The sequence below is a fragment of the Carassius auratus genome, chromosome 47, assembly GCF_003368295.1.
Source record: "Carassius auratus strain Wakin chromosome 47, ASM336829v1, whole genome shotgun sequence".
NCBI classification, from domain to species: domain Eukaryota; kingdom Metazoa; phylum Chordata; class Actinopteri; order Cypriniformes; family Cyprinidae; genus Carassius; species Carassius auratus.
In genome coordinates this window covers 12438644-12466116 of record NC_039289.1, presented here as the reverse complement: position 1 = coordinate 12466116, position 27473 = coordinate 12438644, and the positions used below count along the sequence as shown (strand labels likewise).

The window sequence follows — 27473 nt, the reverse complement described above, 5'->3', positions numbered from 1 at the left end:
TCGTTAGTTCCTCCCTCATGGGCGTGGCCGTTTACTGCGGTACCCTGATTGTTGTCTCACATCTGTCTGATCCGATCATCCTCCTCTCTTTTCCGCTATTTTAAAACCCACCCGCTGGGCAGATAACAATAGTGACAACTTAACGCTGGTAAGTTTTGTTTAACTTTTCCGTGTTAACTAAATGCAATATGCGTGTGTTACATGTTGTAGTGTGAAATCTCTGCCCTATATTTCCATCAAGAGACGAAATATTTTCTTATTTTAAAAAGTGTATTTCTTCAATTTCAAACGGTGCTTGTGTATCTTATGATCTTATTCATTTGTAAACAAAGCGACCACATTATACACGGAATTCACATAAACTATTTATGCATTTAGGGCGTGCATCTTACTTGCATTATACACACACACACACACATAAATTATTCATTCATTAATATTATTAACCTTGGTAGATTTGTCTGGGTTGTGATAAATTGAAGAAAAAATGAGCTCAAACTGCATTAAATATTATTTATAATATTATTATTATAATTATCACAGTAATATCACTATATAAAACAAGGTTGCATATGTGGAGCTGTTTTTGAGGGCGTGTTCATTCATCATCTAAAACAAACACTACTGTGCTGATGCTCAGTGCCTATTGATTTCATATCACAAGTCAGCTGACATTTATTAGTATCAGTAGGCAATGCTGTGTTTACATACCGCATGTTCTGCCCCACTGAAACTCAAAGAAGTATACTGGATAAAAGTTCATTATTTTGGTAAATATATTTGGTATATTATTATTATTATTATTTACCATGGTAGTATGGTTTGAGGTACTTGGACTGGCATGTAAACATTATACATGAATATATCCATTATGACATGTCAAAATACCATGATATTGCCATCTGTTAGCATCATATGAAAAAAAAAACATGAATTTGTGCTAGCAAATTAGCATTAAAACTGATTTCTCCCAATGTTAAATATGATTGTAAATGACCTTTTTCTCCTTGAGAACGCAGCCCACACGAAGAACTTAAGGTATATTCACTCTCTTGTTTTTCTGTAGTTGCAGTTCCAGAAAGGAATGATTATTAACTAAATGTCCAATGCTTGAATAGTTATCCTAGCTGGGTCTATGTGGTTATCTTTTGCCAACGCTTAGAGAACTGCCCTCCATGGACATTATCCTTGAAATCATGGTGAATGTAAGGAAACAGGGACTGGCAATATTTTTTTCTGCAGGGATGATGGGTAATCATATTACAAGACAATGTGGAATTAGCCAGTCATTAGTAAACCTCTCTCCAACCTCAGTAAAGCGCTACTCGAGTGTCTGTTGTAGAGGGCATTTCTCTCAGCTAGCTGGACTAAAAGCCGCATGAAGGCTGCTGCACCAATATTGGCAACATGACTGACCATAAGCTAACATAAACAAGCATCTTAAGCCTTTTAGCGCCAGCACTTTGCACTAAATGCTCAAAAACACTGAACATTTGCTGTCGAATGATGGTGCTATTCCTGTGCTAGCTTCAATTAACCATCTGCCATACGCATATAGCTTTTCTTTTTTTGGTTTGGTATAGCAGATAAAGCTCTGGGCTTGTAATCAGAAGCTTGCTAATACTATTCCCACAAGAAACCCTATTACCTATAATCGTTTAAAGGGAAAGTTAATCTAAAAATACTTTTTTTTTACTTGTTCATGTTGTTCCAAACCTGTGTGACTTTCTTGCTTCCGTGGAACGCAAACGAAGAAGTGTGCACTCTTTTCCATGTAATAAAAAGTGAATGGGATCTCCGGGATATGAGTTTGGAAAAATATGGGATTTACCTTGGATTAAAGCATCTGCTTAAATGAATGCTTCTTTATTTTGGTGCGCTACAGTATGTATTCAATTGGAGGAGTGTCGACGCGTATCTACAAGGAGCGCCTGCAGGCAGAAGGGATGGGAACTAATGACAATGCGGTCAAGTTCCTGAACCAGGACTACGAGGAGCTGAAGAGAGAGTGTCTGGAGAGTGGCAAGCTGTTTGAGGACCCTTGCTTTCCTGCCGTTCCTCAGTCACTGGGCTTCAAGGAGCTAGCGCCGCACTCCTCCAAAACACGTGGTGTGCAGTGGATGAGGCCCACTGTGAGTGTGAGAGCACGGCCTATACAAACAGCACACTAGTTACAACAGCATAGTCATTATTTTTGGGCATATTTTAACACTTGAGTGGGAGGACAACAATTGAGAAATCACGCAAGCTAGACTCGAACTCTAATTTCCCACATTAGAACTAAGGTGCAACAATGGGCTCTTACTACTAAGACAAGTTTTATTTTTAGCACAAATGGCACTTTAATTGATTGGGATAGAAAAAAAAAATACAGAAAATCATATAGGAAGAGATTGAGTACATGAACTAGATTCGAACTCTCATTTCCAATTTGTGAACCAAGGTGTAACTTATAGTGTTAATTACTGAGACAAGGTCCTAACTTTGATTTATCTTTACAGTTATCATATGTATTGATTGTTAGAGTAGAGAAAGGCCAGGAATTGAAGTGGGAGGATCAAGGTTTAGAAATTAAATGACGTAGACTCAAGGCAAAACTACTAAGACACGGTTCCAGCAGTGTAGGTAACGTTTGAAAGTTAGAGTTAGGAATAGTTTAGCTCATAAAGAGTTAAACTACAGCCTCCTTTAAAAAAAAATTAAATCTGTTTTAGCAAAGTTTTGTTTTGTTTATATACACTCAAACATTGAATTCATTATTTCAATTGTATAAGTAATATAATTTTATTGGACTCAAAGCTCAAACAATATTTTAAAAGCTTAACTGATAGTATCCAAACTGTATAATATACCTGTATGCACTTAAGACTAGTTTTCATTTGATTTAGGGAAAATGTCATCTCCCAGATGTATAAGTATGTTTAAGATACAGTTGATGTGAAATAATGCATGCAGTGTGTGTTTTTTATAGGCTGACAGAAGCAGTAGCACACTCTGGTCGAGGTGTTTCGTTTATATGATGTGCTTGCTTTTGTAATGTTTGCAGGAGCTGTCAAACAATCCTCAGTTTATAGTGGGTGGAGCCACACGTACAGATATTTGCCAGGGGGCCTTAGGTGAGTATGTACTATATTAGTCTGGGTGTGTATGTTTGTTCATGCTTGCACACGTTAGTCCACCGAATACCAGGAGCTTTATTTGCACTTCACTGCAGTTTGGGGGATCCTGCAGCTTACATCGTATATTAAATATTAAATATATAGATAGAGGTAGATAGTAGGACTTATGGTTAGACCGACGGACAGTTATATAGATGGATGGATGGACTAATAGACAATTGGATGGATGGACAGATGGATGAATGGACGGACAGACATGATAGATAGATAAATATATAGATAGATAGTATATAAGATAACACGTATCTTGTGTATATCACTGCACTGTATCAACCAATCAGAAGCCAGAACTGGAACTACCATTTAATTTCACTGCATATATTAAGTATTTTGGGTTTTTATCAATGAAAAAATGGCAGACCCCATTAAGTCAAAATATGATTCATAAAACCTCTATGATCACAATTTGTAGTGTTTTCTGTCTTTTTTGAGAGGAAATGTGTGTTAGGGGGCAGATGTGTGTGTTTCCTGGTTGTTGGGGAGTGGTTGAACAATGCCTGAGTGGTGATTCATACAGACATGAGTGTAGCAATAGAGAACTCTGGGATTGCTGGCTGCAAGCCTCAGCTGGGGCATGTTTGTGTGTGTGTGTGTGTGTGTGTATGTGAGAGAGAGAGGGAGTGCACTCAACAGCGCCAAACTAAGTGTGTGTTTGTACAGCAAACACTGGGTGGAGGAGGATGGCAAAGCTTATCACAGAAATGCATTGTACCTCTCATTAAACACACAGAAAGCCTCATGACGTGGTTCAAGCTTCAACAGCCAAAATCGTTTTGACAAGGGTGTTTGAGATAAAACAGCTTTCATCCAGGCTGAAAGTTCAGTACTGAAATTGTGCTGTTATCTCATCTTACAAACACATTCTCCACCCCCTCTTCAGCTGTCGGTGGAGAGCGCCCCCTGAAGGGGCATTGTTCTACATACTAACATTTACCACATTTCTACATAAAAACGTTTAATAGACTTAGTTTAAAAAAGTATTATAGTTACAATTATTTTACATTTGAACTGAATGAAAATAAAGTAGTACAAATTATTTAAAAAAAAAATAATTGGCTTTTTTTTTTTAAGATTACAGGTTGATAAACGTAGGTAAAGTGTTTTTTTAGATTTTTTTTATTTATTTGTTAATTTTTTTTACCCAAAGGAATTGCATGAGCTCTCAACACTCTTCTCTCACCTTGCCATTGGTTGGCTAAATAGATAACCCCGCCCCAAACTCATGTCATTGGTTAAGCTAGTTGGAATGTGATAGATAACAGTAACAGTATTTTCTGTGGTATTTTTTCTCTACTCAGGTGACTGTTGGCTGTTAGCTGCCATTGCTTCTTTGACTTTAAACGACAGGCTGCTTCACAGAGTTGTACCTCATGGACAGAGCTTTACGGACAAATATGCCGGCATCTTTCACTTCCAGGTGCCCAGCCGACTGTTAATGAATGACAGAAATGTTGAACACACATTAGCAGATACAATACAAATACAACGTTCTTACATTCCAAACTTCAGCTTTTCAAGAATTATTTGTATTGTTTACAATTTTAACATTTTTATTAAGACTGATGACACCCTTTCACTGCAAAGCACCCAATGGTATATATATATATATATATATATATATATATATATATATATATATATATATATATATATAGATAGATAGATAGATAGATAGATAGATAGATAGATAGATAGATAGATAGATGCAGATCTATTTTTATCACAGTATTTGTTTTACTAATATGTTTTTTTTCCCCCATGTTCTGCAGTTCTGGCAGTTTGGCGAGTGGGTGGACATTGTGATTGATGACCGATTGCCTGTGAAGGATAAAAAGCTGATGTTTGTTCACTCAGCAGAGGGAAATGAGTATTGGAGTGCCCTGCTGGAAAAAGCTTATGCCAAGTGAGTCTCTTCCTCTGTCTTGTTCTTTGCATATGATTATCAGGGACCGTAACATGTGCTTATGTGCCTGTAGGCTGAATGGCTCATTTGAAGCCCTGTCTGGAGGTTCCACCATCGAAGGCTTTGAGGACTTCACGGGTGGAGTGGCCGAGATGTATGAACTGCGTAAAGCTCCCAAAGACTTGCACCGCGTCATTGCCAAAGCCTTGGAGAGAGGCTCACTGTTGGGCTGCTCTATCGATGTGAGTCCCAACAGCACCTACTACAGGCCTGGAGACACAATGCAACATTTATGGATGTAGTTACCCAGTTTTTTGTCTGATGGTAGATCACCAGTGCCCTGGATATGGAGGCCGTAACCTTTAAGAAGCTTGTGAAGGGGCATGCATACTCGGTCACAGGTCTCAGAGAGGTCAGGATCACCTATAAAAATATATCTTGAACTCATTATTTTATCCGTTTTAATTAATTGCATCTGTATTTTGTGGTTTAAATTTTAGGTGAAATTCCGTGGGAGCAGAGAGAGGCTGATCCGCATCCGAAACCCTTGGGGGCAAGTTGAATGGACAGGGGCTTGGAGTGACAAGTGAGTCGACCAATCAGAATGAATTCGAATAGACTGGACATGCTTGTAAATTTAACACTTATACTTTATTTTCAGTTCTTCTGAGTGGAATGGGATTGATCCAGCAGAGAGAGAAGAAATTAACAACCACATGGAGGACGGCGAGTTCTGGTAATTCTCCACAGAAATCTGGACTTTATGCTCCTTCAGAATCACAAAATTCAGAAATTGAACAGCCCTATTCTGTGCACTAAATGATCATTTCTATTTCCTGTATAAATGTTGTATTTCCATTCATGTCATTTACTGATTCTTTGTTCTCTGGCCACTTTAGGATGTCATTCGAGGAGTTCAAACGTCAGTTTTCTCGTCTGGAGATCTGTAACCTCACGCCTGATGCTCTGAGTGAAGATTCTCTAAATTTCTGGAACACAATCAAGTTTAATGGCACCTGGAGGACAGGAAGTACAGCAGGGGGCTGCAGGAACCACCCCAGTGAGATCAATTCACACAACCCCAACAAAACTTGTGCATCAGCTAAGACATACTGCATTACATACTAGTCTTTTTTTGCCAGACACTTTCTGGATAAACCCTCAATATAAGATCACACTGCTGGAGGAAGATGATGATCCTGAGGATGATGAGGTGACCTGCAGCTTCCTGGTGGCCTTGATGCAGAAGAACAGGCGACGTTACCGCAAGCAAGGGCAGGACATGCACACCATTGGCTTCGCTTTATATAAGGTTGGAGGCCAAAAGCTGAGATACAACTGTCGCAGACATTGTTAAATATCATTATTTTGACTAATTCCTTGTCTTTTATTCATAATTTTATTTAGGTCCCAGAAGAGGTATGAAATCCTTTCATTATTAAATGAATTTAAGGTGAAGTGTGTCATTTTTTAACTTCAAAATACTTAAAATAGACTTCAATTAAGTTGTTTGTTGGTTGATTTTCCTTAAATGTGTAATGTTTTCAAAACATTGCTTTCTTTGTTTGAGTATTTCGGCCAACCCAGCATAGCGACAGTGGCTCAAACATTGGCGTGTAGTTAAGGTGGAGCTATCTGTTTGACTGACCATTGACAGACAGGAAAGTGTTCAGGAAACCTGTTTGAAAACAATATTTTTTTCAAAATTACACACTTCACTTCTTAATTCCATTCAATTTCTAATTGTTTTCAAAGCGAAAAACTTGTGATATGAGTGCTCTTGTTTCTTCTGTTTCTCAGTTTCGTGGTTCCCAGAGCGTTCACCTCAAGAAGGACTTTTTCTTGCGTAACTCATCCTGCGCACGCTCAGAAACCTTCATTAACCTGCGGGAAGTCAGCACACGACTGAAGCTGCCACCTGGCGAGTATCTCATAGTGCCTTCAACTTTTGAGCCCGGAAAAGAGGCAGATTTCGTGTTGCGAGTCTTCACCGAGAAACAGTCCGAAACTCAGTAAGTACTGTTCGACTGAAACAAAGAAAAGCTGTATAAAAAAATGTATATGTAAATATTTTTTTCTTTTACTAGCTTATGTGCTGTTGTTGTTGTTTTTAATTGCGTAGTATCACTTTAATAGAGTTTTTTTTCTTTTTTTAGAGAAATGGATGATGAGATTTCATTTAACCTGGAAGATGAAGTAAGGACTTTTCTGTTATTTAAATACAACACTGACTCTGACCTGAATAGAAAACCTCACACTGCTCACATTTTCTTCAAAAAACAAAACATAAAAACTTCAAAATGTCTTATCCACAGGAGGTTTCTGAGGAGGACATGGAAGACTCTTTTAAAAAACTGTTTGCGCAGCTGTCTGGAGAGGTGTGTTTCTATCTATGCTTGTTTTCATTAATATCATGGTGTATTCCATTAGATTAAACTCGATCTAAACTCTCTTGTAGGACATGGAAATTTCGGTTCAGGAGCTCAGGACCATTCTGAACCGAGTGGTTGGCAAACGTAAGCTCGGCTGACATTAAGTGTTCACATCTGGTCTGTGTCTATGTGGACTTAAGAAATACCTCTGCTCTTGTGTGCTCTTCAGACAGAGACTTAAAGACAGATGGGTTCAGTTTGGAGTCATGTAGGTGCATGGTCAGCCTGCTGGATGTATCCTCAGATTGTGAAATGCTAACTTTTACAAGGACTTTTGCTTATATAATAGTCTATACGTTTCATTTGATTATTAATTAGTATTTGGTTGATTTTGTTGGCCTTGACTGATCAAACTCAGAAAGATGGCAGTGCGCGGCTGGGAATTGTGGAGTTCAGGATTCTATGGAATAAAATCAGGAAGTGGTTGGTGAGAAACTTACAAGTCACATAACCTTCCCTAGATCCTATGGATAGTATGGTGGCAACTCAAACTCATTTTTCTCATTTCCAGGGCATTTTTAGACAGTTTGATCTGGACAAATCTGGCACTATGAGCTCGTATGAAATGCGCCTCGCCGTGGAATCAGCTGGTAATAAAGACTTTTTAATGTTCATCTAGTTAAAATGTGACATGGAATGTTGTTGGTTATAAATATTAAGGGGGAGCATTGATCCATATTTAATTAATAAATTTTTATTTCAGACTATACTGATGGAGTTGTATGTTTTTGATTTACTAAAGTGAATGTACTTTTACAAGTATGTTCTAACACAGCCTCTGTATCGAGTAAATACATTTTAGGGTTTTGAATTAAGTTTGCAATTAATCTAGTGCTGGGATAAATGAACCTTTTTGAAGCTTTAAATCAACAAAACGAACTGCTTTGAAAATTGATTCACTATTTTGAAGAGTTGGAAAAACCACAACGTCAAATCTTTATAAATGCAAAAAAAAAAAAAAAAATAAATAAAACAGCTTTTAAAAACGCACTGCAGTTGTTTTCTTGAAAGTATAATATGTTCTTTTATTGATTTTCAGGGCTTGTTTAGATTGCTATGAGGAGGGTTTGGCTAAACAGGCCGATAAGAGACTATGAACTACAACTCTTCATTTAATTTAAGCATTTTTTGCATTAAAAATACATAAAAGTATAAAACTAATCCAAGATTGCTAGTTTAACCGGTGAACATCTATCATTTCACCATGCCCTAACACTGTGCCTTTTCCTTGTCTTCAGGTTTTAAACTCAATAACAAGCTACATCAAATAATTGTGGCACGATATTCTGATGGAGATACGATTGACTTTGATAACTTTGTCTGTTGTCTGGTCAAACTGGAGGCCATGTTCAGTATGTCATTTACACATATAATTATATTTTTATTTGCAAATTTGTCAAACTAAAATGACTAATTAAACGTGTCGTCTTCAACAGGATCTTTTAGAGAGCTGGACAAACAGGGCTCAGGCATCGCAGAGCTCAGTGTTAGTGAGGTGGGTCATTTCTTGCCTAATCTTCACTTATGGTCATTTTGATGTTTTCAAAATGGTGTAACCTTACATTAGTAATGCATTGAAGCCTAATGTTGTACATTACATGAAGTAATCTCTTTTGCTCTCTCTTCCAGTGGCTGTACCTGACCATGTGTGGTTGATGGATGAAGATCATATCATGCTGGACTAGAAGGGCCAAAATCACTCCCTCAACTGCAGCTTTAAGCCATCATTAAGCCAAAGATGCTTGAGAAATCCAGTACATATTGCCTTAAAACCCATCCGCCATCACAAGCTTATGGCACTATATGCTTTTTGATTGAAAAACGGGTTTTCCTTATTATGCAACATGCATTTATCCATTATGAACCACTAAATGTTAACCGAAAAATATATTCCAAATATATTCAGAGAACTTAACATAGCCTTATGATTAACTGCATGCTGTTAACCGTATGCTTTAGGTTATTTTACTGCACTTCACTTATGAAGCTTGAATTTTAAATATGCACCGTTACAGCCATGATATTTAAAGAAATGTCATTTTTATTTGATCTTGTCAGTGTAAGATTTTGATAGCATTTGTGAACACTGTGATTTGCTCTGCAATTATTTATATAAAAACTTGAGTTGTTATAGGATATTCAGGGAATTGTGCTACTAGATCTTTCTTTTATGCTGCTTCTTAATGGAAGGAAATTAAAATAAAAGGCTAAATTTTACTTCTTGGTATGTTATGGCTTTTTAATGGCTGATGAATATATTCAAAATAAAAAGTTTTTCCTTGCAATTCTTAGTCTAAATCTCGCATTCCATGAAAGAGTACAAACTACAAGATTCAAACTTCTGAAATCTTCAAACAAAAATTTGTTTTCATAACCTGCAATGGAAACAGACTTCCATAGTAATAGATGTGAGAGAATTATACATGTGTAATGGTAGACAGACAGACATCTTTACAGAGAACCAAGAATCAAATTCCGTGGAGGTGCAATTTTAAATATCATATCTCATACACAACACAGAGTCCATTAGTTCACACATATAGTTCAGTCCGAGTGTTCTCAGTGGCAGCTACTCCTTCGTCTTGGTGTCTTTGCTCTCTATGAGTCCCATCAGAGTGGCGTCCGCCTCCAGCAGCGTCGTATCGATGGTCGCTCCCAGGAAACGAGAGGTCAACTCCATATCTTCCAGTCTCAGCCTCACCCTGCTGCCCCGCTGGTACTTCTGCCCGTCCGTGGGCGGCCTCTTGCACACACAGTGGAACTTTCCGCCAAAGTCGATGTACAGATCGTCATTGACGATATGAAAGATTTTCCCGATGACGACCTTTTCTTTAGCCGGACCCATCTGCATGAGCGCGGAGTGCCGCAGGAGCGACGCGAAGGACGTCTCGTCCCTGGAGCTCATGCGCCTCGCCGCGCTCTGATCGCCTCTCTGCTGCAGGTCAGAATGCAGCTCATACGCGGCTGCAAACCCACCCTTCGCTCTCTCGGGTGATTTATCATCTCCTCCGCTCGCATCGGAGCTGTATAACGACCTGTGCGTGATACAAACGCAGTGCTTTTGCAGTAAAGATGATCTGGAGCTCACGTTGCGCATCACCTTGCAGAGCGACGCCATGTTGAAACGTCATACGCAGCAGAGAACTCTGGGAACATTTCAAAATAAGAACTTGCATAACATTGAGGGACATTCGTGGGAAATGTGGGATAAGGTGGGATATTCGCAAAGTGGTTTTGCATTCATGGTGGTCATTAGTATGCAAAACTATAATACAATTCTAGTACTACGTACTACTACTAAAATATAAAATATCTACAAAATGTAATTCACACACACAGACAAAAAAGGATATATAAAAAAAGATAAAATAGCTTGGGTATATTGTTCAATTTCTCTATTTGAGTGTTTAATTTACTAGGATGAATGTGGGACTTGGCAAATTCTCTCGGCTTCCGTAGTTGAGTCGTGACATATTTTTCCGGAAGTTTATATGAGCGTGTCTTCGACAACAGAGAAGAAAACATGGAGCTCTTTGTAATTTCACCAAATTTGAGGTTCACTAACCCAACTGTTGCCCCAGGCTCGACTGTCAGAGATCTCATCGATCATTTGACCGTCAAAGAGGTGAGTCGAACAGAGATTACATTAGTCAATCTGAACTCTGGAGTGTGCTGTACTCTCAGCGCTGGTGGTTCAGTTCAATTTGATGATCATTATTATGGTTAGGATGACCTCAGATGTGTTTTATTTTCTCTCAGGGCGTCTCTCTCACAGATTTCTATGTGAAGAGTAATGGCCGGGTATCTCACAGTAATGAGTTGCTTCAGTCTGGAGTCGTGTATCGTGTGGAGCCTCGCTTATGTGGAGGCAAAGGAGGTAAACACCTTAGTTTAGGACTTCAACATTAATCTTTTTGAAGCTTGTAGATATTAGAATTGTTATGTGCAGTTAAAGGAGAGTATAATGGTTAGTGTATTCTTTGGTATAAATAGGTCCCCATTTTGGACACCTTTACAATTTAGTACTTCTTAAAAGTATATGTAAGGTTATAATAGAGTTCCTTTTAGTATTTATTTTCTCTTTCAGTGTTCAATAATATTTATATAATTTTTTAAGCTTTTAAAAGTTATTAATAAAGGTTTTATAATTTTAATGCATCTTAAACTCGTTTGTTTTCTAGGATTTGGCTCCATGTTGAGGGCCCTCGGTGCACAAATCGAAAAGACCACTAATCGTGAGGCCTGCAGAGATCTGAGTGGAAGAAGACTGAGAGACGTCAACCATGAGAAAGAGTAATGATGATTACTGTATCTAATTTAGCATGCTTGTTTGAATATTGACTTCATTTCTGTTTTAAGGATTAATGCATCATTAGGGCATGTTATTGCATGATTAATTGCATTTGTATGTGTTTGTATGAAGAATGGCAGAGTGGCTGAAAAAGCAGGCGGATCGAGAGGCAGAGAAGGAGCAGCGTCGCCTGGAGAAGATTCAGAGGAAATTGGCCGAACCTAAACATTATTTCACAGACACTAATTATGAACAGCAGTGCCATGACCTCTCAGAGAGACTGGAGGACTCTGTACTAAAAGGTACCTTAAATTCATTGTGTGGGTGTGTATATATATATATATATATATATATACACACACACACACACAAATTAGACACATCTAGTGTCTTGTGGTGGTGCTAGGATACATTTACACACAAAGAATGTTAAATAGCAATACACAGCATTATTTACATATTTAGTGTCTTCCTAGTGAGTGAATTTTTTATTTTATTTTGTTCACTAAGGATTTGTGCAGATTAATGCACTAATTTCTTTTCACTTTAGTGACTTTCTCTGGGTTTAACCACTGTACCCCAGCCAAGTCTTGATGCAAGTCTCTTCAAGATTTGTTTAAAAAAAAAAATTGTTTAAAAAAAATTCACCACTTAAATTAACCACTTTTAATCTTAATATTTTATACTAAGATTTAAATCAGAGAATATATATACATATACATTAAATAGTTAGTATTATGAATATTATAACAGAATTATATAATTATAGTTCATTAAAAATTAAGTAATACATATTGAAATTATAATGTGTCATGTTACCATACCCTAATTATTCTTGACAGTAAAAGTTGAAAATGATTGTCTATCCTTCAGGCATCCAGGCCTCCTCTAGTGGTCTCGTCAAGGTGGACGAGGGGCCGAGTCGCAAGCGTCCGACACCAACAGACAGCAAAAAGAAAGCAAAGAAGAAATGTTTCTGGTGAGCTGATTTCACATGTAAAGAAATGGCTAATCTTGCGAACTAGAATTACAAAATTGCTTATTGTAATATGCCTTTCTTTATATCTAATAGGACTGGCCTTGGAGGACCGGAGGACATGGGCAGCTCGGATGAAGGAAGTGAGGACAGCGACAGCGAGGCCTCTCCATCCACCTCTGGGGCTTCATGTAGTTCAGATGTTCCCAAACCAGTGGTGCCACCTTCTGCCACCAGAGCAGACCCTCAGGACCAGCCCAGCAGCACCAGCAGCTCCTCCTCCCAGAGTCCCGCCCCGAGCTCCCCAACACAGGTGGAGGAGGAGGAGGTGCAGAAAGAGGCCGAAAAAGAGTGTACAGCTGAAACCAGCCAAAACGCCAGCACTGAAGAGGATAAATCACAGGATGCGCCCACAGAAGCACCAAGCAGCCCAGCCGAGACCAGTCAGGCCCAAGAAGAGGTGAGACGTCTTGCTTCTGATGTGCATTTTTTTTTATGTTGGAAATGTTTTTTTGATAATACTGACCTGTCTTTCGTTTCCTTCAGGTGGAGGAACCGTTGGATCTGCTTTCTGTGAGTGGGCCGGAGCAGCTGGAGGCTTTGGGTCTGGAGCGGCTGAAGAAAGAGCTGATGGAACGAGGGATGAAGTGTGGAGGAACACTGCAGGAACGGGCTGCGCGTCTCTTCTCCGTCAAAGGACTGAGTCCAGATCAGATTGATCCTGCGCTCTTGGCCACCAAGGGCAAGAAGAAATAACCTGCGTTTCTTAAACCAATGTTTTCGACCTGTTTTGCTTCACTTGTGCTTTGTATGAATGTAGTTATTTTTAAAGTGTCGTTTATAAAAATCTAACACCGAATTTAAAAAGATCCCCAGTTTGGGATAATAATGAGTGCTAGATTTATTTTTCTCCTCATATTAGAATGACGTTTCTAGTCGGATACAAAAAAAATTGATTTAATTTTAAAGTTGAACTTTATCACATGCAGCAGGGCTCCACAACATGGCTTTTTTTTGTCTATTGGCAAAGCATGCCAAGTAACAAAAGGAGAAACTCAGGTTAACACTTTTTTTGTAATCTGTACAGCAAATTCTTTATTATAATTCAGTTATTTTAAATAGCTATTTTGATATTTGAATGTATATGTGATCTGGTCCATTTCCCTCTTGACTTCATGGTTAAGTAAAATATTGTTGCACAATTTTGTGTCCTGTTTGTTGTTGTACTCTATATTATTTATCTTTAGTGTATGTAGAATGTGAAAATAACATTTTATTTAATCATTACATAGAAAAAATACTTACAATTCCCAACATATCTGGTTTCTAATGCAGAATAGGGTTTGATTAATATATATATATATATATATATATATATATATATATATATATATATATATATATATATATATATAAATAGTGTAGATCTACATGATTTTCCATCAAATGCACTGATGCCTGGTTATGACGAAAAGCACGAAACTTAAAAATCTAGATTTAGGGGAACTTTCGTAACTCCGAAACATCAGATGGCGATATTGAGCTCCGTATCGCTTCAACACATTTCGCGGAAGAAAACGCTGTTTTCATGCTGTTTGAGGAGCAGTTCTGAGCTCGTCTTAGTGTTGCCGATATATATGTACATATAATGCCTAATATTAGTATATAACCGAAGCTGTGGAAATAGTTATGGCGTTTCCGCAGCCGCGTCCTCAAGTGACTCAGTTGCCGCAGCATCTTTTGCGGACTGTAGAGTGTCAACAAGGCGCTGTGAGAGCCGTACGCTTCAACGGTAAGTCCATACGGTTAACATTATAATATTATATTATGTATCATATTATCCATGTCGTACATATTATTGTTAAATGAATTTTTTTAAATAACAATTGTCTTTAAAAAAAAAGCCAACCTAAAAGAGTATAACGTTACATAGACTTTTAAAATACATTTATAATCACTAAAGATTTTAATTGGTTGTTCTTGACTAGCGCTGAGAAAAGTAACAGGTATCACGTTATGCTGCTGTTTCACACCTGCATTATGACACTAGAAAGACTTCGAATTGAATATACAATTAAATTGTTCTTGTTTCTATATTTTACACGTTCCTCCAGCTGACGGGAATTATGTGCTGACCTGTGGCAGTGATAAATCTCTGAAGCTGTGGAGTGTGAGTCGCGGGACCCTGCTGAAGACTTACACCGGTCACGGATATGAAGTGCTGGACGTGGACAGGTATGTTTCTGCGTTACATTATACTGAAATACCATCGCTTTTGCATTTGGTTTCCGTTAATTTCACTTACTTTTCGCAGTTCTTATGACAACAGTCAGCTGTGCTCCTGCAGCTCGGATAAAACCGTCATTCTGTGGGATGTGGCGTCTGGTCAGGTGACGCGCAAACTGCGCGGGCACGCCGGGGTGAGAGACCGTTACCGTTGAAGTTTCCCGCCAAAATATCATACAGCGTTTCTTATTTGCTTTTACTGAATCCCAGCTCACACTTGTGCGATTTTGGCCACGATTTGTTTGTCAAACTTTGGAAGTCCTAAAAGATTCATATAATCCTGTAATCTTTGGTTGCTGGTTTGACGTGTTCACCGACCGCCGATTAATAGCCGCTGCGATCAGTTTTTTTCATCCAATTAAATTCTGGCAGTGTCAGAAGATTTCAGAGGCTTTCCTGCAATGTGACTTCTACTACGACTGTCAAGCCAAGAACCCATAGGAGCGTTGAACCTGATAACTTCAAACCACCTCAGTGAAAATGTCAAATTGAGTCAGGTGGACACCTTTTTATATTAACAAACTAATGCTACATATTGCTTTTGTTTGCTAGCTACCATTATAGCGAAAGAACGCGGGTCACGGATTGATAATGTAAAACTTCGGACAAATCGTCGTGTTGTGTACATCTATTTTTGTCGTGTCTTTACTGTCTGACATTGACAACTGAGATCCTACAGTGTGACATGGGGATCATGTTTGTATAGTGTGACAAACAACAATAGCAGAGGACTAATAAAAATCGCAGAGTGAGCCTTGCTTAAGACTAATATCTCTACTGCAGTATATTATGGTAAATAAATATAATACTTTTTAAATAAGTGATATAAAAATGTCTTGTTTTCAATCATATGCACGTTCCCTAGAAAGTAAACTGTGTGCAGTTTAATGAGGAGGCTACTGTGATACTGTCAGGTGAGTCAGACTTGGCTTTAATCGTATGGGAATAATGACGGTCGAATCTCAATCTCACTAGTTCTTTATGTTTCAGGCTCCATTGATGGGACCGTTCGGTGTTGGGACACTAGATCCAGGCGGTATGAGCCCATCCAGATCCTGGACGAGGCTCGGGATGGCATAAGCAGTCTGAAAGTCTCCGAGCATGAGCTTTTGATTGGGTCAGAACCAAACTAAGGATTTTATGTCAGTATATGAGTAGTTTGAATTTGTAGAAGTGACTGTATTGTGTTGTATATCAGGTCTGTGGATGGAAGAGTGAGGCTATATGATCTCCGAATGGGACAGATTCATGTCGATTTCATTGGAAGTGAGTTATAGCACACATGAGGGAATGAGAAAATGCTTTTTGCACTGCGGGATGTCTTAACACATCTGATTTTTTTTTTGTTGCTGCACAGGTCCCATCACTTGTGTGTGTTTCAGTCGGGACGGTCAGTGCACACTTAGCTCTAGTTTGGACTCTACAGTGCGCCTGCTGGACAAAAGCACAGGGGAGATGCTGGGAGAGTATGTACAACACAGATCAATCTACTACATAAATACAATACAACTAAATGTACTATTACTGGTACTAGTTGCCACAGGACCAACATATGGAGAAATTTGAGTGCCATTTAAAAAATAATGGATGTAGATACATCACTTTAACAAATAAATGTGTACATTTTAAAACATTTTAAAGTAACAGGAAACTTTTAAAATGATTTAATTTATTAAAAACATGGTTAAATGTAACAAAATAATGACTAAATCATAAAAGAAATATATGCAAATATAAAACTATACAATTTTATTTCTTTAAAACATAGTTAAACATGGTAAACTGGTAAAATGAATTCATTATTTTTCGAAATTAACAATAATAATGGATATTTAAAACTGTTTATTATATTTATGTTTAAAGCATAGTTAAACAGCCACGTTAATAAATAATTTTTCAATTTTAATTATTTAAAACTGTGTTATATATTTGTAAAAAAAAAAAAAGGTGTAATTAAACATGACAGTTAAATAAATCACTTTTCCAATTAACATGCATTTTGAAATGTTTGGTTAAATGTAACAGTAAAATAAATCTACATTTCAAACTGAAAAATAAATACTTTTCTAAAACGATGCATTTCATGTTAAAATGTTTGTTATTTGAATCAATACAATAATACACTACATGAATGTATTATAATGTGTGTGTCTATGTGTCCCTTCACAGGTACTCGGGTCATGTCAATAAAGGCTATAAGCTTGACTGCTGTCTGTCTGAGAAAGACACGCATGTTCTGAGCTGTTCAGAAGATGGCCATGTTTACTTCTGGGATCTAGTGGAGGTGTGCAGAATAAGTCACAGGACCAACAGAGAAAATGCAGTGACAAAATGTCAAGTTAAATATGAGCAATAAAGCTGTAATCCTGTAATCTCTATTTGTAGGGCTCCCTGTCTTTAAAGCTGCCTGTTGGGAAAGCTGTCGTCCAATCACTGGACTTTCATCAAACGGAGCCCCGCCTTTTGACTGCTATGGAGGGGCAAGTTCAGGTGTGGGGGGCGGAGCCAGAGGATGCAGCTGTGGAAGACGGCTAAGCTGAGTAGTGCATGTTGAACACCAAATGCAGGAGCAGGACTCAATTAAGATGAAGTGTGAATTACTGTTTTGTATCAGTTTGATTGTTATACATATTTTGTATGATAATAAAAAAAATCTAATAAGATAAAAAAAAAAATATTTTCAAATTAATATTTTAATAGCTATTGCTCAAAGTGTTGTTGCCTTTTTTTATATACTTCATTATTGTAATCACTCAGTGTAGTTAACCAAACAAACAACTTTTGTTTGTATATTTAATGAGAACTGTACATATTTACAAAGAAAAAAAATAAAGATTAACAATAATTTATTGGGTAGTAAAAATGGTTTTCAAATAAATAAATAATTTATTATCGCATAAATATGTTCAATTTTTGGATCGGATGGACAATTCGCCGGATCAAGTCTGGACTCGGCCACTCAAACACGTCACTGTGTTGTCATTAACCAGATCTGAACATTTTAACATTATCAAACACAATATAAGCTAATGTCTTCAGAGAAAGTGACATTCACATCTTCATATAGTTCAATACATACATATTATTACTTCCTGAATTAACATACCTTAAACAGCCCTTAATTTTCTTCAAGGCACTTTTTACAGTCTCTAAACCAACAGATATAATGTAGCCAGATTTCAGCTGGCCACCATCATCTCTACACCATACAGATGCACGCAGCGGCAGAGAGTTTCTCCACTTTGTGCCAGTGATGGTGGTTGTCGAGAAAGGCTATGTCTTCATGATGTGTGGGGCGACAGCAGGGCTGATGGTGCCAATGGCCGGTGTATTGAAGGACGCCGCTTTGCAGGAGGTTGGCGAGCGTGAGGTCGTGGTTGGAGGCAAGGCGAGGACAGGTCCCACTGCAGTACTTAAACAGCACTGTCTCGTCGGAGTCGTAGCCCAACCCGAGGTCTCGTACCTGCAGCAGGATGGAGTGCAGAGCACATGGGGACTCAGCGCTGCGGTGTAACCGAATCGTTCTTTCCAACTGCCTCCCTGAACCCTCCTTTGCCTCAACATCACTACCTCTACGTTCTTCATTACGGAGGTCCGTGTCTGAAAAATAATGAGCAAAAAAATAAATACAATTTTGTATTCTGTTTGTGCAAAACAATGTTGTAAGAGGTTGATATATGGTTAATGTGTCTGTGCATCGATATGTAGTTGATAAGTTGTCGGAGGTTGCTTAATGGCTAAAATCAGTCCAGATCAACTGTTTTTAGTGATTTTTTTTTGTAAATATTTTCCAGCAGTTTGTCTGCCATATGAAAATCATCTGATAACTTAGAAAAGTAGAAGCTCAACTCTTTCCAGCAAAGTCACACGATTTGAGGTCAAATTCATGTTAGTAGTGGCAGTAGTGCTGAGACATTTTAGTGCATATATAACTTTTTTGTCTATACAATGGAAGTCGGTGGGGTCCAATATTGTTGGGAACCCATTGACTTCATTATATGGATCAAATATATATATATATATATATATATATATATATATATATATATATATATATATATTATACAGAATAAAAAGAAATCCTATAATAAGTTTTCTGAGATTTAGTTGTCCTCTCCCCAAAAGGTCATGACCCCGAATCTTACCCAGTAGTGTTCTAAGCCAGTGTCCTTCTCCAGCCTGAATGCAAAACAGCAGAACGGAGACCTTCAGTAGTGAATGCATCGTTGTTTTGTCTTTGCCTGGTTCTCCTTCTTCAGGATGAAAGCGCAGGTGATGCTGAGATGCGCCAGAGTCACTGTCTCTTTTATAGCCATCTATGCGGGTCAGAGCTGTTGGGGTGGAGGGGATGGCGGGGTGCGTCCAGGATGGGAGGGAGGTGGGATAACCATTCCACTCCCAGTCTCTCACATGGTCTTAAGGCTATGATTGGAGGCAACTTTACGTAATATTTCGGAAGTCCACTCGTATTTCTCCAAGTCTTGAGAGGCTGAGAGTATGGAAAATGGGGGTAAATTGCTTAAAGCTGTGGGATGTCTGACAAGTGTAGTTATCTTGGCGCTTGAGCCAATTAAGCACAGGGAATTGGCATTTTTACACATATTTTATGCAATATAATGGACCCCGAAAAGCAATGGTTAACTTAACTACATGAAAGATGGAAGAAAGGTTCATAATTAAAAAGAACTAAATAGATGACAGAAGTTATTTGAATGGAAATTCCAAGAATAATGGCTGTCTTGAGATACATAAATTTAGGGATTTAGTTAAAATGTGTTTTTTTTTTTCTCTTTTCGCTATCTACATTCCTTGTTTAACTATGAAGACATGAATCCTGCAGCGCTGGAGGAATAACTGAATGCGCAAGGCTTGCAGTGATATACCGGCTTAGAGTGAAGGGTTTTGTACAGCAGACCCCAAATGTATTTGGACACTTAAGTAACATTTAAACTTTCTTTGCTTTAGGTAAAAAAATATCAAACCAATCTGTGTTTGCAAACAAATTTTACAGTTACTTTTGAAACAACTTGATCACCCATGGTGATTTTTAATGGATTTATTTGACTTTGCAGAATTTACTTCCTGGAAGTATGATGATGAAATAATTCTTGTGATAAAAGGGAGTTATGATGGTAACAGGGTTGACAGTTTATAGAAATTAGTCATTACCTAATGGTAACAGAGTTTACATTCTAGTTTACATTTACATTACATTGAGTTCGCTTCCTGAAAACATTGTCATTTTGACAGAATTATTGTAATAAAATGGAGTTAGAATGGTAACAAGGTTGACATTGAGAATTTAATCAAACTGAACTCCACCATTTGTATATTTTCTTTCCTTACTGTAATTGTTTTACTGTTCTTCTGTCTGCCAAATGCTCAAACACTAATGTAACTTTAACTACCCAGTGGACATAATTAATTGAGAGTTTATAAGTGTAAAAAGATAAACTAATGAGGCTTTATCAGAAAGCCAGGCCTTTCCTTTACTTGCAGGTATAATGGCATGCAAATATGTAATTTATAATCTAAGGTCATTTTATGAAATGTTCCCAAATCTTTTAGGACAATGCCTATTCTTATTCAATGCAATTTTTTTCAGGTAGATTACCTGAGAGCTAGGATTGTGTTAAAATGTTTTCCAGTCAGACATCCATCAGTATTAAAATATCATCAATATAAAAGGATTTCAGCCAATCGTCAGGTGTTTAAAACCTGACACAGGACCATAAAACAGTCTCCTGCTTCCAGGGAAACCTACATAGCAATCTCTTCTCAGGTAGAGTCTGTTTTTATTTAAAACTCTTTTTAACTCACCCATCAATGACCCATCAATGTTCTCCCATCAATGAATATTACAGTTAAATCAGTTTCCACTGGTGGTGCTACCATGCTGTTGACTCAAAGTTCCATATTAGCTTGTTAAAACAAGACATCTTCATCCAGACCAGAGTAAAGTTAGGGTGTCTGTCCCCAGGTATGCATGGGAGAAAGAGTGAATTAAATCCGTAAAAGGAATGGATTTGGAATAAAATGGTAATTTGCCTCTTCAGTGAAAGGGAAGTATGATACATTTCTGATACAGATTATTATTCATTCTGTACTCCTGTTTGTCCTCCCATTCAGTCCTTGCATGAAGCTGGAAAAGATGCTGATGCTGAAGTGAAAGTAAGAAGGAGTATAAAATTAAAGAAAGAAATTGATAAAAAAAAGGAAAGAAAAAAACAGGGTTGAACTTTACAAATGCAGTCAACACAAAATTTTATATAAAATTGGATTGATTTCTTTCTTCTTTTCCTGCTTGTCTAAATTATGTCACTGCTGAGATGTCACAGTTTCAAAGATTTTTTTTTTTTTTTAATGGAAGAAAAAAAAATATTAAGCAACAGAGTGGAATGCAAAAGATTGTGATAATTAAAATGATTTAATTAAGAATAAGAATACATTTATATTGTGTGTATTTAAAAGTAGCTACTTTTGTCAGGCTAATTTTTCCAACCACATCAAATAGGTTTCATAAAAAAAAAAAAAAAAAAACATGGTATTTGGGCACCAAGGTGTATCATATTTGTGGAAGTACAGTGTGGGATACAGCAACCCTTCTGGTATGTCCTGATAGAGCCTCTTAGGAATCCGAGGCCGTCTGAGTCAGGAAGGAATCTCATATCAAAGTCACAGAGTGGAAAAACAGTCTTCCTCACACATTGTAAAACACACGGTGACATGGAAAGGAGGTGTGGACTCACGGCCCATCAGACGGAAAGAAGAAAAGAGCTTTGTCCGTCTAGTACAAATAACAAAAGCTCAACACGCACTCATGGATGAAAAAAGTTAAAAGTCTCATCATTCCTCATACTTTGTATTCTATTAAGAGTATTCTGACGGCAAGATGGATGCAAAACAACACATATTAATGAAAATGGTTTTTATTACATTTAACTAAAACCATAAAAATTGTAATTAAATTAAAACCATAAAAACTAATTTTTATTAATTGAAATAAAATAAAAAACTTTTTTACAGCTAGTTGTCAATATTTCTAATTTTAAATAAATAATAAATAACTAAAATATTTAGCTAAAATAACTAAATAAAAAAAAGTATAGAAAATATATACAGAAAAACAGCAAAAATGACAGCAAAATTACTAAAACTTTAAAATTAAAATGGATATAGAAATATATAAATACTGATCCAAATTATTAATAAGGGATCATAAATGATCTCAATGATACTAAAATAACAATGTTAATGAATTTCAGTATTTTTACACAATCCAATGTAGGCTTGAAGTCTAAATTATTACAGTGAAATTGTTATTTGCGAAATTAATTTGAAAAGTTAAGTGTAAATATGTGTGGAAAAAAGCATCATGACATAATATCAAAATGGTTTATGATTATGTGACACTTACGGTACATTTGTCAAATGTAATGTTTAATTCAAACTCTAAATAACTGAATGAAATACCAAATTTTTGTTCTGAATTCATAATATACACATTACTCAATTCGATGATGATAACGTGTCATATATCTGAAAAGTGTTTTTTTTTTTTTTTTGCATTTTGTGCATATGTCCAAAAAAAAAGACATTTTAACAAGTTTCCCAGACAAAATGTTGTAATGTGTATACTAATATATATATATATATAGAGAGAGAGAGAGAGAGAGAGAGAGAGAGAGAGAGAGAGATTTTAATCAGAATGAGATATAAAGGTTAATTCATAATAGAAGCTCATTTTTGTAATTTTTAAAATCAAATTTACAAAACTGCACTATAACAAAAAAAAAAAAAAAAAATTCTCATACATGCCAGGTGGTCTACAGACAAACACCTGGTTGAGTTTTTACAAACAGAATAAATATGTGCATCTGCTCAGGACAGGTGAGAAGTGTGTTTGTTCGGGGTCATTCCTCAGGGGTGTTTAAGGTATGGATGACCTTACCAGGGCTGTGTTGCATTCTGGGTCTCCCGTCCGGCCCATATAGGGCTTGTCTGTTCAGGGCAGGAATGCAAGAGCAGCGTTCCAGTGTTAGGAAGCATTCTGTGGGAATTAGTGGGGAATCTCAAACTCGCCAGGCAAGGGCTGTTCATGCTGTAAATCTGACCAGCGCACGAGAAGCTCCAGCCTCCTCCATCACCCCTCATCCACTCACACCTTCCTCAACATCCCTCCATCACACTGGACCAGCACTTACCTTTGAGTGTTTACAGTGGTTATATTCACCATCGCGCCATTACAAACTAGTTCAACGCAAACTGTATATGCTTTTTTGTTTGTCAAAATGGTATTTAGTAACCTGTTCATCTCGTCTCATGTATGCTTTCCATACCTGGATTGGAAAAGGCCTCACATGTCCAAGTTTTTCTATCCACCTGGCTACATATTCACAGAATTCCCACTGCTAGTGAAATCCCAAATGGCAAGCATGGTTATTTCGAGTGAATGTGAGCCAACAGACGACAGCATGTTATTTACACCTCACAAGGAGTTTTCCATCTTAGAGGGTTTCCCCGTTTTTCAAATATCTTCTTTGTGTAATAATATTTAATTTTATAAGTTGTTATAAACTTATAAAGAAAAGCAAAGTTACCTGTCAGACGTTTTTACAAATCGTCGTCCTCCGCTCGTTAGGCGGCGCTGTTGACGCACGCGAACACCTCCAGCGTGACGTGACGTGAGGTGACGAGGGTACGCACACAGACGCTGTTTACGCAGAAGGCTGTTTGGTCAGTATCTTAACGTACGATTTTTTTTATTTACTTCATAATGTTCAGATTATTTGTATGATTTTTTTTGTGAAAATGACCTAAAGTCTGCGTAGTGGTTGTTATCTCGGTCCTGTTCGACTTCGTTTGGCCATTTCTAAACATATATCGTGTATAAGCTGACCATACTCCTGCATACTCCAGTTAATTTGCTTTTTATTACAATTATAACACGTTTTATTTTATTTTTACTGTCAATTTAAGTAACTAGTACTGTTATACTGTGGTGTAGAATGATTGCCATATTCATATATCATAGCACCATGTCTGATAAACAATGTATTACCATCGTATTTTTGTAAGAGTTAGGAGTCTATAATCTGATATTTATTTAAGAATACGTATGATTTGTAATAATGTGATTTTTTTTCTCTGTTATCTTTTCCCAGAATTTTTAATCTTATTGATCCTCTAATCATCTGGAAGTGATCTTAAACCAGCAAGATGGTATGAATGTTTTATATTATATTGTATTATCTAGGTTTATATAGTATTTATTGTTTCCATTTTCGTTTTAGTTTAGGATTTTTTTTTTGTTTTTACTTCTTAATAGTTTTATTCATATATATATACATATATATCATCCAAACGAACTGAACTCTGAACGTCAATCGAACCCGGGTGCGCACCAAAAGTGCTAGTGTGAAAGCACCCTTAGATTCTCTGTTCCAAAAACACTCCTCCAGGTTCATATAACTATTGAATTTTTTTTTTTTTTTTTTTTTTTTTCTGAGTATGGCCCTGCATGAAGTCATAAAGGGCTTAATTCCTTGCATGGGCTCCTCTCCCAGAAGAGTCTTTTATAAATCTGATAAAATTAAAGACTCTTTGTAGATATGAAGGATGCAGTACTTTGTGCTCAAGATTGACATGAGATTTTGTCCTCTTTAATAGTCTTAGCTGTAGTTAACAATAATAATGTGCTGGTCCCGTTATAGAAATGATCATGTTAATGTTTGTTCTCTGTTTTAGGGTGAACGTAAAGGAGTGAACAAGTACTACCCTCCTGATTTCGACCCAGCTAAGGTTACAATAACAAATATTATCTCATTTTTCCGGCTTCTGTTTTGCAAAACTGTGTATATTAGAAAGATTCCTTCTGAAATATGTATATCTCATGCTCTCATACCAGCATGGCTCTATCAATGGCTATTATAAAACGCACCCGCTGCGGGAACGAGCCCGGAAACTGTCTCAGGGCATCCTCATCATCCGGTAATACACAATCATTTAATGTGTTGTGTATTCTTTCACTGTTTTTTGATTCACATGTGCTGACAATGTGTTTTGTGTTTTCAGATTTGAGATGCCTTATAATATTTGGTGTGACGGCTGTAAGAATCATATCGGCATGGGTATGACCTTACTCGTAATATTCCTGCAGTATGTAGAATGTAAAATGTACATAGTTTTTCAGCTGTGTACATGTGTACATATGTAATCATTCTGTCTTTACAGGGGTTCGATACAATGCGGAGAAGAAAAAAGTGGGCAATTACTACACAACTCCAATATACAGGTGATGTAGCATCCTGATCTCCCTCAGTTCAGTTTCATGATCAGTCCGTATAGTGCAAGGCAGCATGTCTTAACCTGTAAGTTTGTGTTCCACAGGTTCAGGATGAAGTGCCATCTGTGTGTGAACTACATCGAGATGCAGACAGACCCGGCCACCTGTGATTATGTCATCGTGAGTGGAGCCCAGAGGAAGGAGGAAAGATGGGACATGGCTGAGAACGAGCAGATACTCACTACTGGTGCCAAAACTCATGATGTTTGCCTGTCCGCCAAAATTTTCTGTCACCACTATTCATTTTCAATATGCTTTCAAATGTTAAAGTATGCATAATATGAAGAAAAATACTTTTAAATAATTAGTTAAGGCTTATCATGCTGTTTTTTTGCTACAGAGCACAGTGAGAAAGAGAAACTGGAGACGGACGCCATGTTTAAATTAGATCATGGAGGAAAGGATAAAGAAAAGTTACGGGCCGCCATCCCGTCTCTCAATGAGCTTCAAGAGCAGCAGTCCGGGTGGAAAGATGACTTTCAGCTTAACAGCGTCCTCCGCAGGAAGTTCAGGGTGAGTTACTCGTTTCCCACTGCGGGGATTTGCATCTGTAATGAAAGGTCTGCGTTTTAATCTATTTGGGGTTTGCGAATACAGTCTGAGAAGAAAGTGATGACTGAGGAGGAGGAGAAAGACAATGCAGTGCGATTGAGGACTGGTCTGTCCATCCCCTTGTTACCGGAAAGAGAAGAAGATAAGAAACTGGCAGCACTGCTCACCTTCCAGAGCCCTGACTGTGGGTTTGACCCATCGGTTTAATTTTTTTGTTATTTATTGATGCATTAATCTTCACCCCTTTCCATTTAAGTAAAAAGTTTTATTGCTTATAACTGAGTATCTTGAACAATCCCTTTCTCTTTCAGCATATGATGACAGACAGCAGACGAAAAGGCTACAGATATCTTCTCGTTCCTGGTTCGTTAGCCCGTCTTCAGCAGCAGGGGGAGCCGCTGGGAGCCTCTTGCAAAAGCTAGGCCAGCAGGGTCGAGGAGCAGCCGTGGCTAAAGCACTGAGCTCTACGACACCCAGTGCGCACATCCTGGTACGCAGGAAGTCAGAAAGCAACAAGACTGAAACTGCCAGCATTATGACCTCCAACTCATCCCCTGCTGCTAACTCAGCAGCTGTAGACACAGACCCCACAGACTCTCTTTCTCCTCTCACTAATAACATTAATTCTAGCACAGACACAAACACTCCCAGCGGCACTTCAGAGACACATAAAGGAAGCCCTTCAGAGGAGGACAAAAGCTTGCTCGCTCTTACTGGAAAGTCTCTGGTTGCAGATTACAGTGACTCTGACTCGGGCAGTGAGGTCTGATTTAGACCAGAAGTTGAATTTACATAGCTGTAAATCCTACAGTATCAACGTGTGTTATACAATTAGTCATTAATTACCAAAAAAATAAACTCTTCCGTATTGAAGAGTGTGTCAGGGTTTTCTTTTTAACTTTCGAGCTGTGAGCATTGAACTTGTTGTTTGGCTCCCTAAAAATGCAGTCATAAACTTCAGAAAAAAAGGTGTTAGAGTTGGAGCCCAACATCAAATAACAAGTAGGTACTAATATTGATACATTTTAATGTAAAATATGTGTAGTAGGAAAGAAATACAGATATACTAAATCCACCTTATTGTCGTGTGGCTTTTGACGTCAGTTGTGTCACTTTACTGCCATTCACATCTCCTCTCCATTGGCCTCATGGACAGTAAAGTGCACACTCCAGAAAGTCTGTGGAAAAAGTGCTTTTCAACTACTGTTTCATGAATATGTATTCCAACATACTACTACTGCAAGTACATACTTTGACGCAATATTTACACTGAAGCATGTGACATTTCCTGACCAGGCGCAGAGTGCTGTCAATCAAAAAACACACTGGACCAGCTAACCAATCACAGGGCATTTTGTATTTCAGAAAGCGGGCCTTCATATGATACACTAACCATTCGAGCCGTTAATTAAGGATGGTCGATACCACATATTTTGTTTTTGATACGATACCGATATTTTTAATGGTCAGTATCGCCAATATCGATAGCATTTAGCAGACGCTTTTATC

The 27473-nt window shown here is 37.6% G+C and overlaps 6 protein-coding genes across 9 annotated transcripts; 4 read left to right on the top strand and 2 right to left on the bottom strand.

The window, feature by feature from the left end:
- Positions 1-3: 3 nt before the first annotated feature.
- On the top strand, positions 4-9696 carry capn1b (calpain 1, (mu/I) large subunit b). 2 transcript variants are annotated; one of them, XM_026236348.1, is made up of 23 exons: positions 10-148; positions 1013-1038; positions 1886-2132; positions 3047-3116; positions 4478-4596; positions 4949-5082; positions 5156-5324; positions 5411-5494; positions 5583-5668; positions 5744-5818; positions 5982-6142; positions 6225-6394; positions 6490-6501; positions 6883-7094; positions 7239-7278; positions 7398-7460; positions 7541-7598; positions 7684-7748; positions 7873-7941; positions 8026-8104; positions 8753-8866; positions 8951-9009; positions 9144-9696. In XM_026236348.1, exons 3-23 carry the CDS (start codon positions 1887-1889, stop codon positions 9168-9170), a joined length of 2112 nt encoding a protein of 703 aa, XP_026092133.1. In that variant the 5' UTR covers positions 10-148; positions 1013-1038; position 1886; the 3' UTR covers positions 9171-9696. The 2 variants fall into 2 exon arrangements, with proteins under 2 accessions (XP_026092132.1, XP_026092133.1); XM_026236347.1 differs by lacking the exon at positions 9144-9696 and having other exon boundaries at positions 4-148; positions 8951-9133.
- A 146-nt stretch (positions 9697-9842) lies between these two features.
- On the bottom strand, positions 9843-10680 carry mrps28 (mitochondrial ribosomal protein S28). Its single transcript, XM_026236352.1, has one exon. The coding sequence runs from the start codon at positions 10630-10632 to the stop codon at positions 10084-10086; it is 549 nt and encodes a 182-aa protein (XP_026092137.1). The 5' UTR covers positions 10633-10680; the 3' UTR covers positions 9843-10083.
- Positions 10681-10894: 214 nt separating this feature from the next.
- sde2 (SDE2 telomere maintenance homolog (S. pombe)) lies at positions 10895-13983 on the top strand. Its single transcript, XM_026236350.1, has 7 exons — positions 10895-11139; positions 11274-11391; positions 11696-11807; positions 11938-12107; positions 12679-12784; positions 12878-13241; positions 13328-13983. The coding sequence occupies exons 1-7, from the start codon at positions 11038-11040 to the stop codon at positions 13535-13537; spliced, it is 1182 nt and encodes a 393-aa protein (XP_026092135.1). The 5' UTR covers positions 10895-11037; the 3' UTR covers positions 13538-13983.
- Positions 13984-14333: 350 nt separating this feature from the next.
- Positions 14334-17742, top strand: wdr83 (WD repeat domain containing 83). The gene is made up of 9 exons (XM_026236344.1): positions 14334-14573; positions 14896-15016; positions 15096-15201; positions 15933-15981; positions 16058-16184; positions 16266-16333; positions 16425-16533; positions 17237-17351; positions 17453-17742. The coding sequence occupies exons 1-9, from the start codon at positions 14471-14473 to the stop codon at positions 17600-17602; spliced, it is 948 nt and encodes a 315-aa protein (XP_026092129.1). The 5' UTR covers positions 14334-14470; the 3' UTR covers positions 17603-17742.
- Positions 17743-17888: 146 nt separating this feature from the next.
- Positions 17889-20198, bottom strand: LOC113065136 (persephin). Its single transcript, XM_026236345.1, has 2 exons — positions 19213-20198; positions 17889-18667 (listed from the first exon to the last, which is right to left on the bottom strand). Exons 1-2 carry the CDS (start codon positions 19289-19291, stop codon positions 18267-18269), a joined length of 480 nt encoding a protein of 159 aa, XP_026092130.1. The 5' UTR covers positions 19292-20198; the 3' UTR covers positions 17889-18266.
- A 3529-nt stretch (positions 20199-23727) lies between these two features.
- On the top strand, positions 23728-26837 carry yju2b (YJU2 splicing factor homolog B). Of its 3 annotated transcripts, none has more exons than XM_026236341.1 (10): positions 23728-23803; positions 24232-24289; positions 24815-24868; positions 24975-25057; positions 25142-25197; positions 25301-25361; positions 25457-25599; positions 25753-25925; positions 26010-26148; positions 26276-26837. In XM_026236341.1, exons 2-10 carry the CDS (start codon positions 24287-24289, stop codon positions 26731-26733), a joined length of 1170 nt encoding a protein of 389 aa, XP_026092126.1. In that variant the 5' UTR covers positions 23728-23803; positions 24232-24286; the 3' UTR covers positions 26734-26837. The 3 variants fall into 3 exon arrangements, with proteins under 3 accessions (XP_026092126.1, XP_026092127.1, XP_026092128.1); XM_026236342.1 differs by having other exon boundaries at positions 23768-23817; positions 26276-26733; XM_026236343.1 differs by lacking the exon at positions 23728-23803 and adding an exon at positions 23891-23985 and having other exon boundaries at positions 26276-26733.
- Positions 26838-27473: the final 636 nt, after the last annotated feature.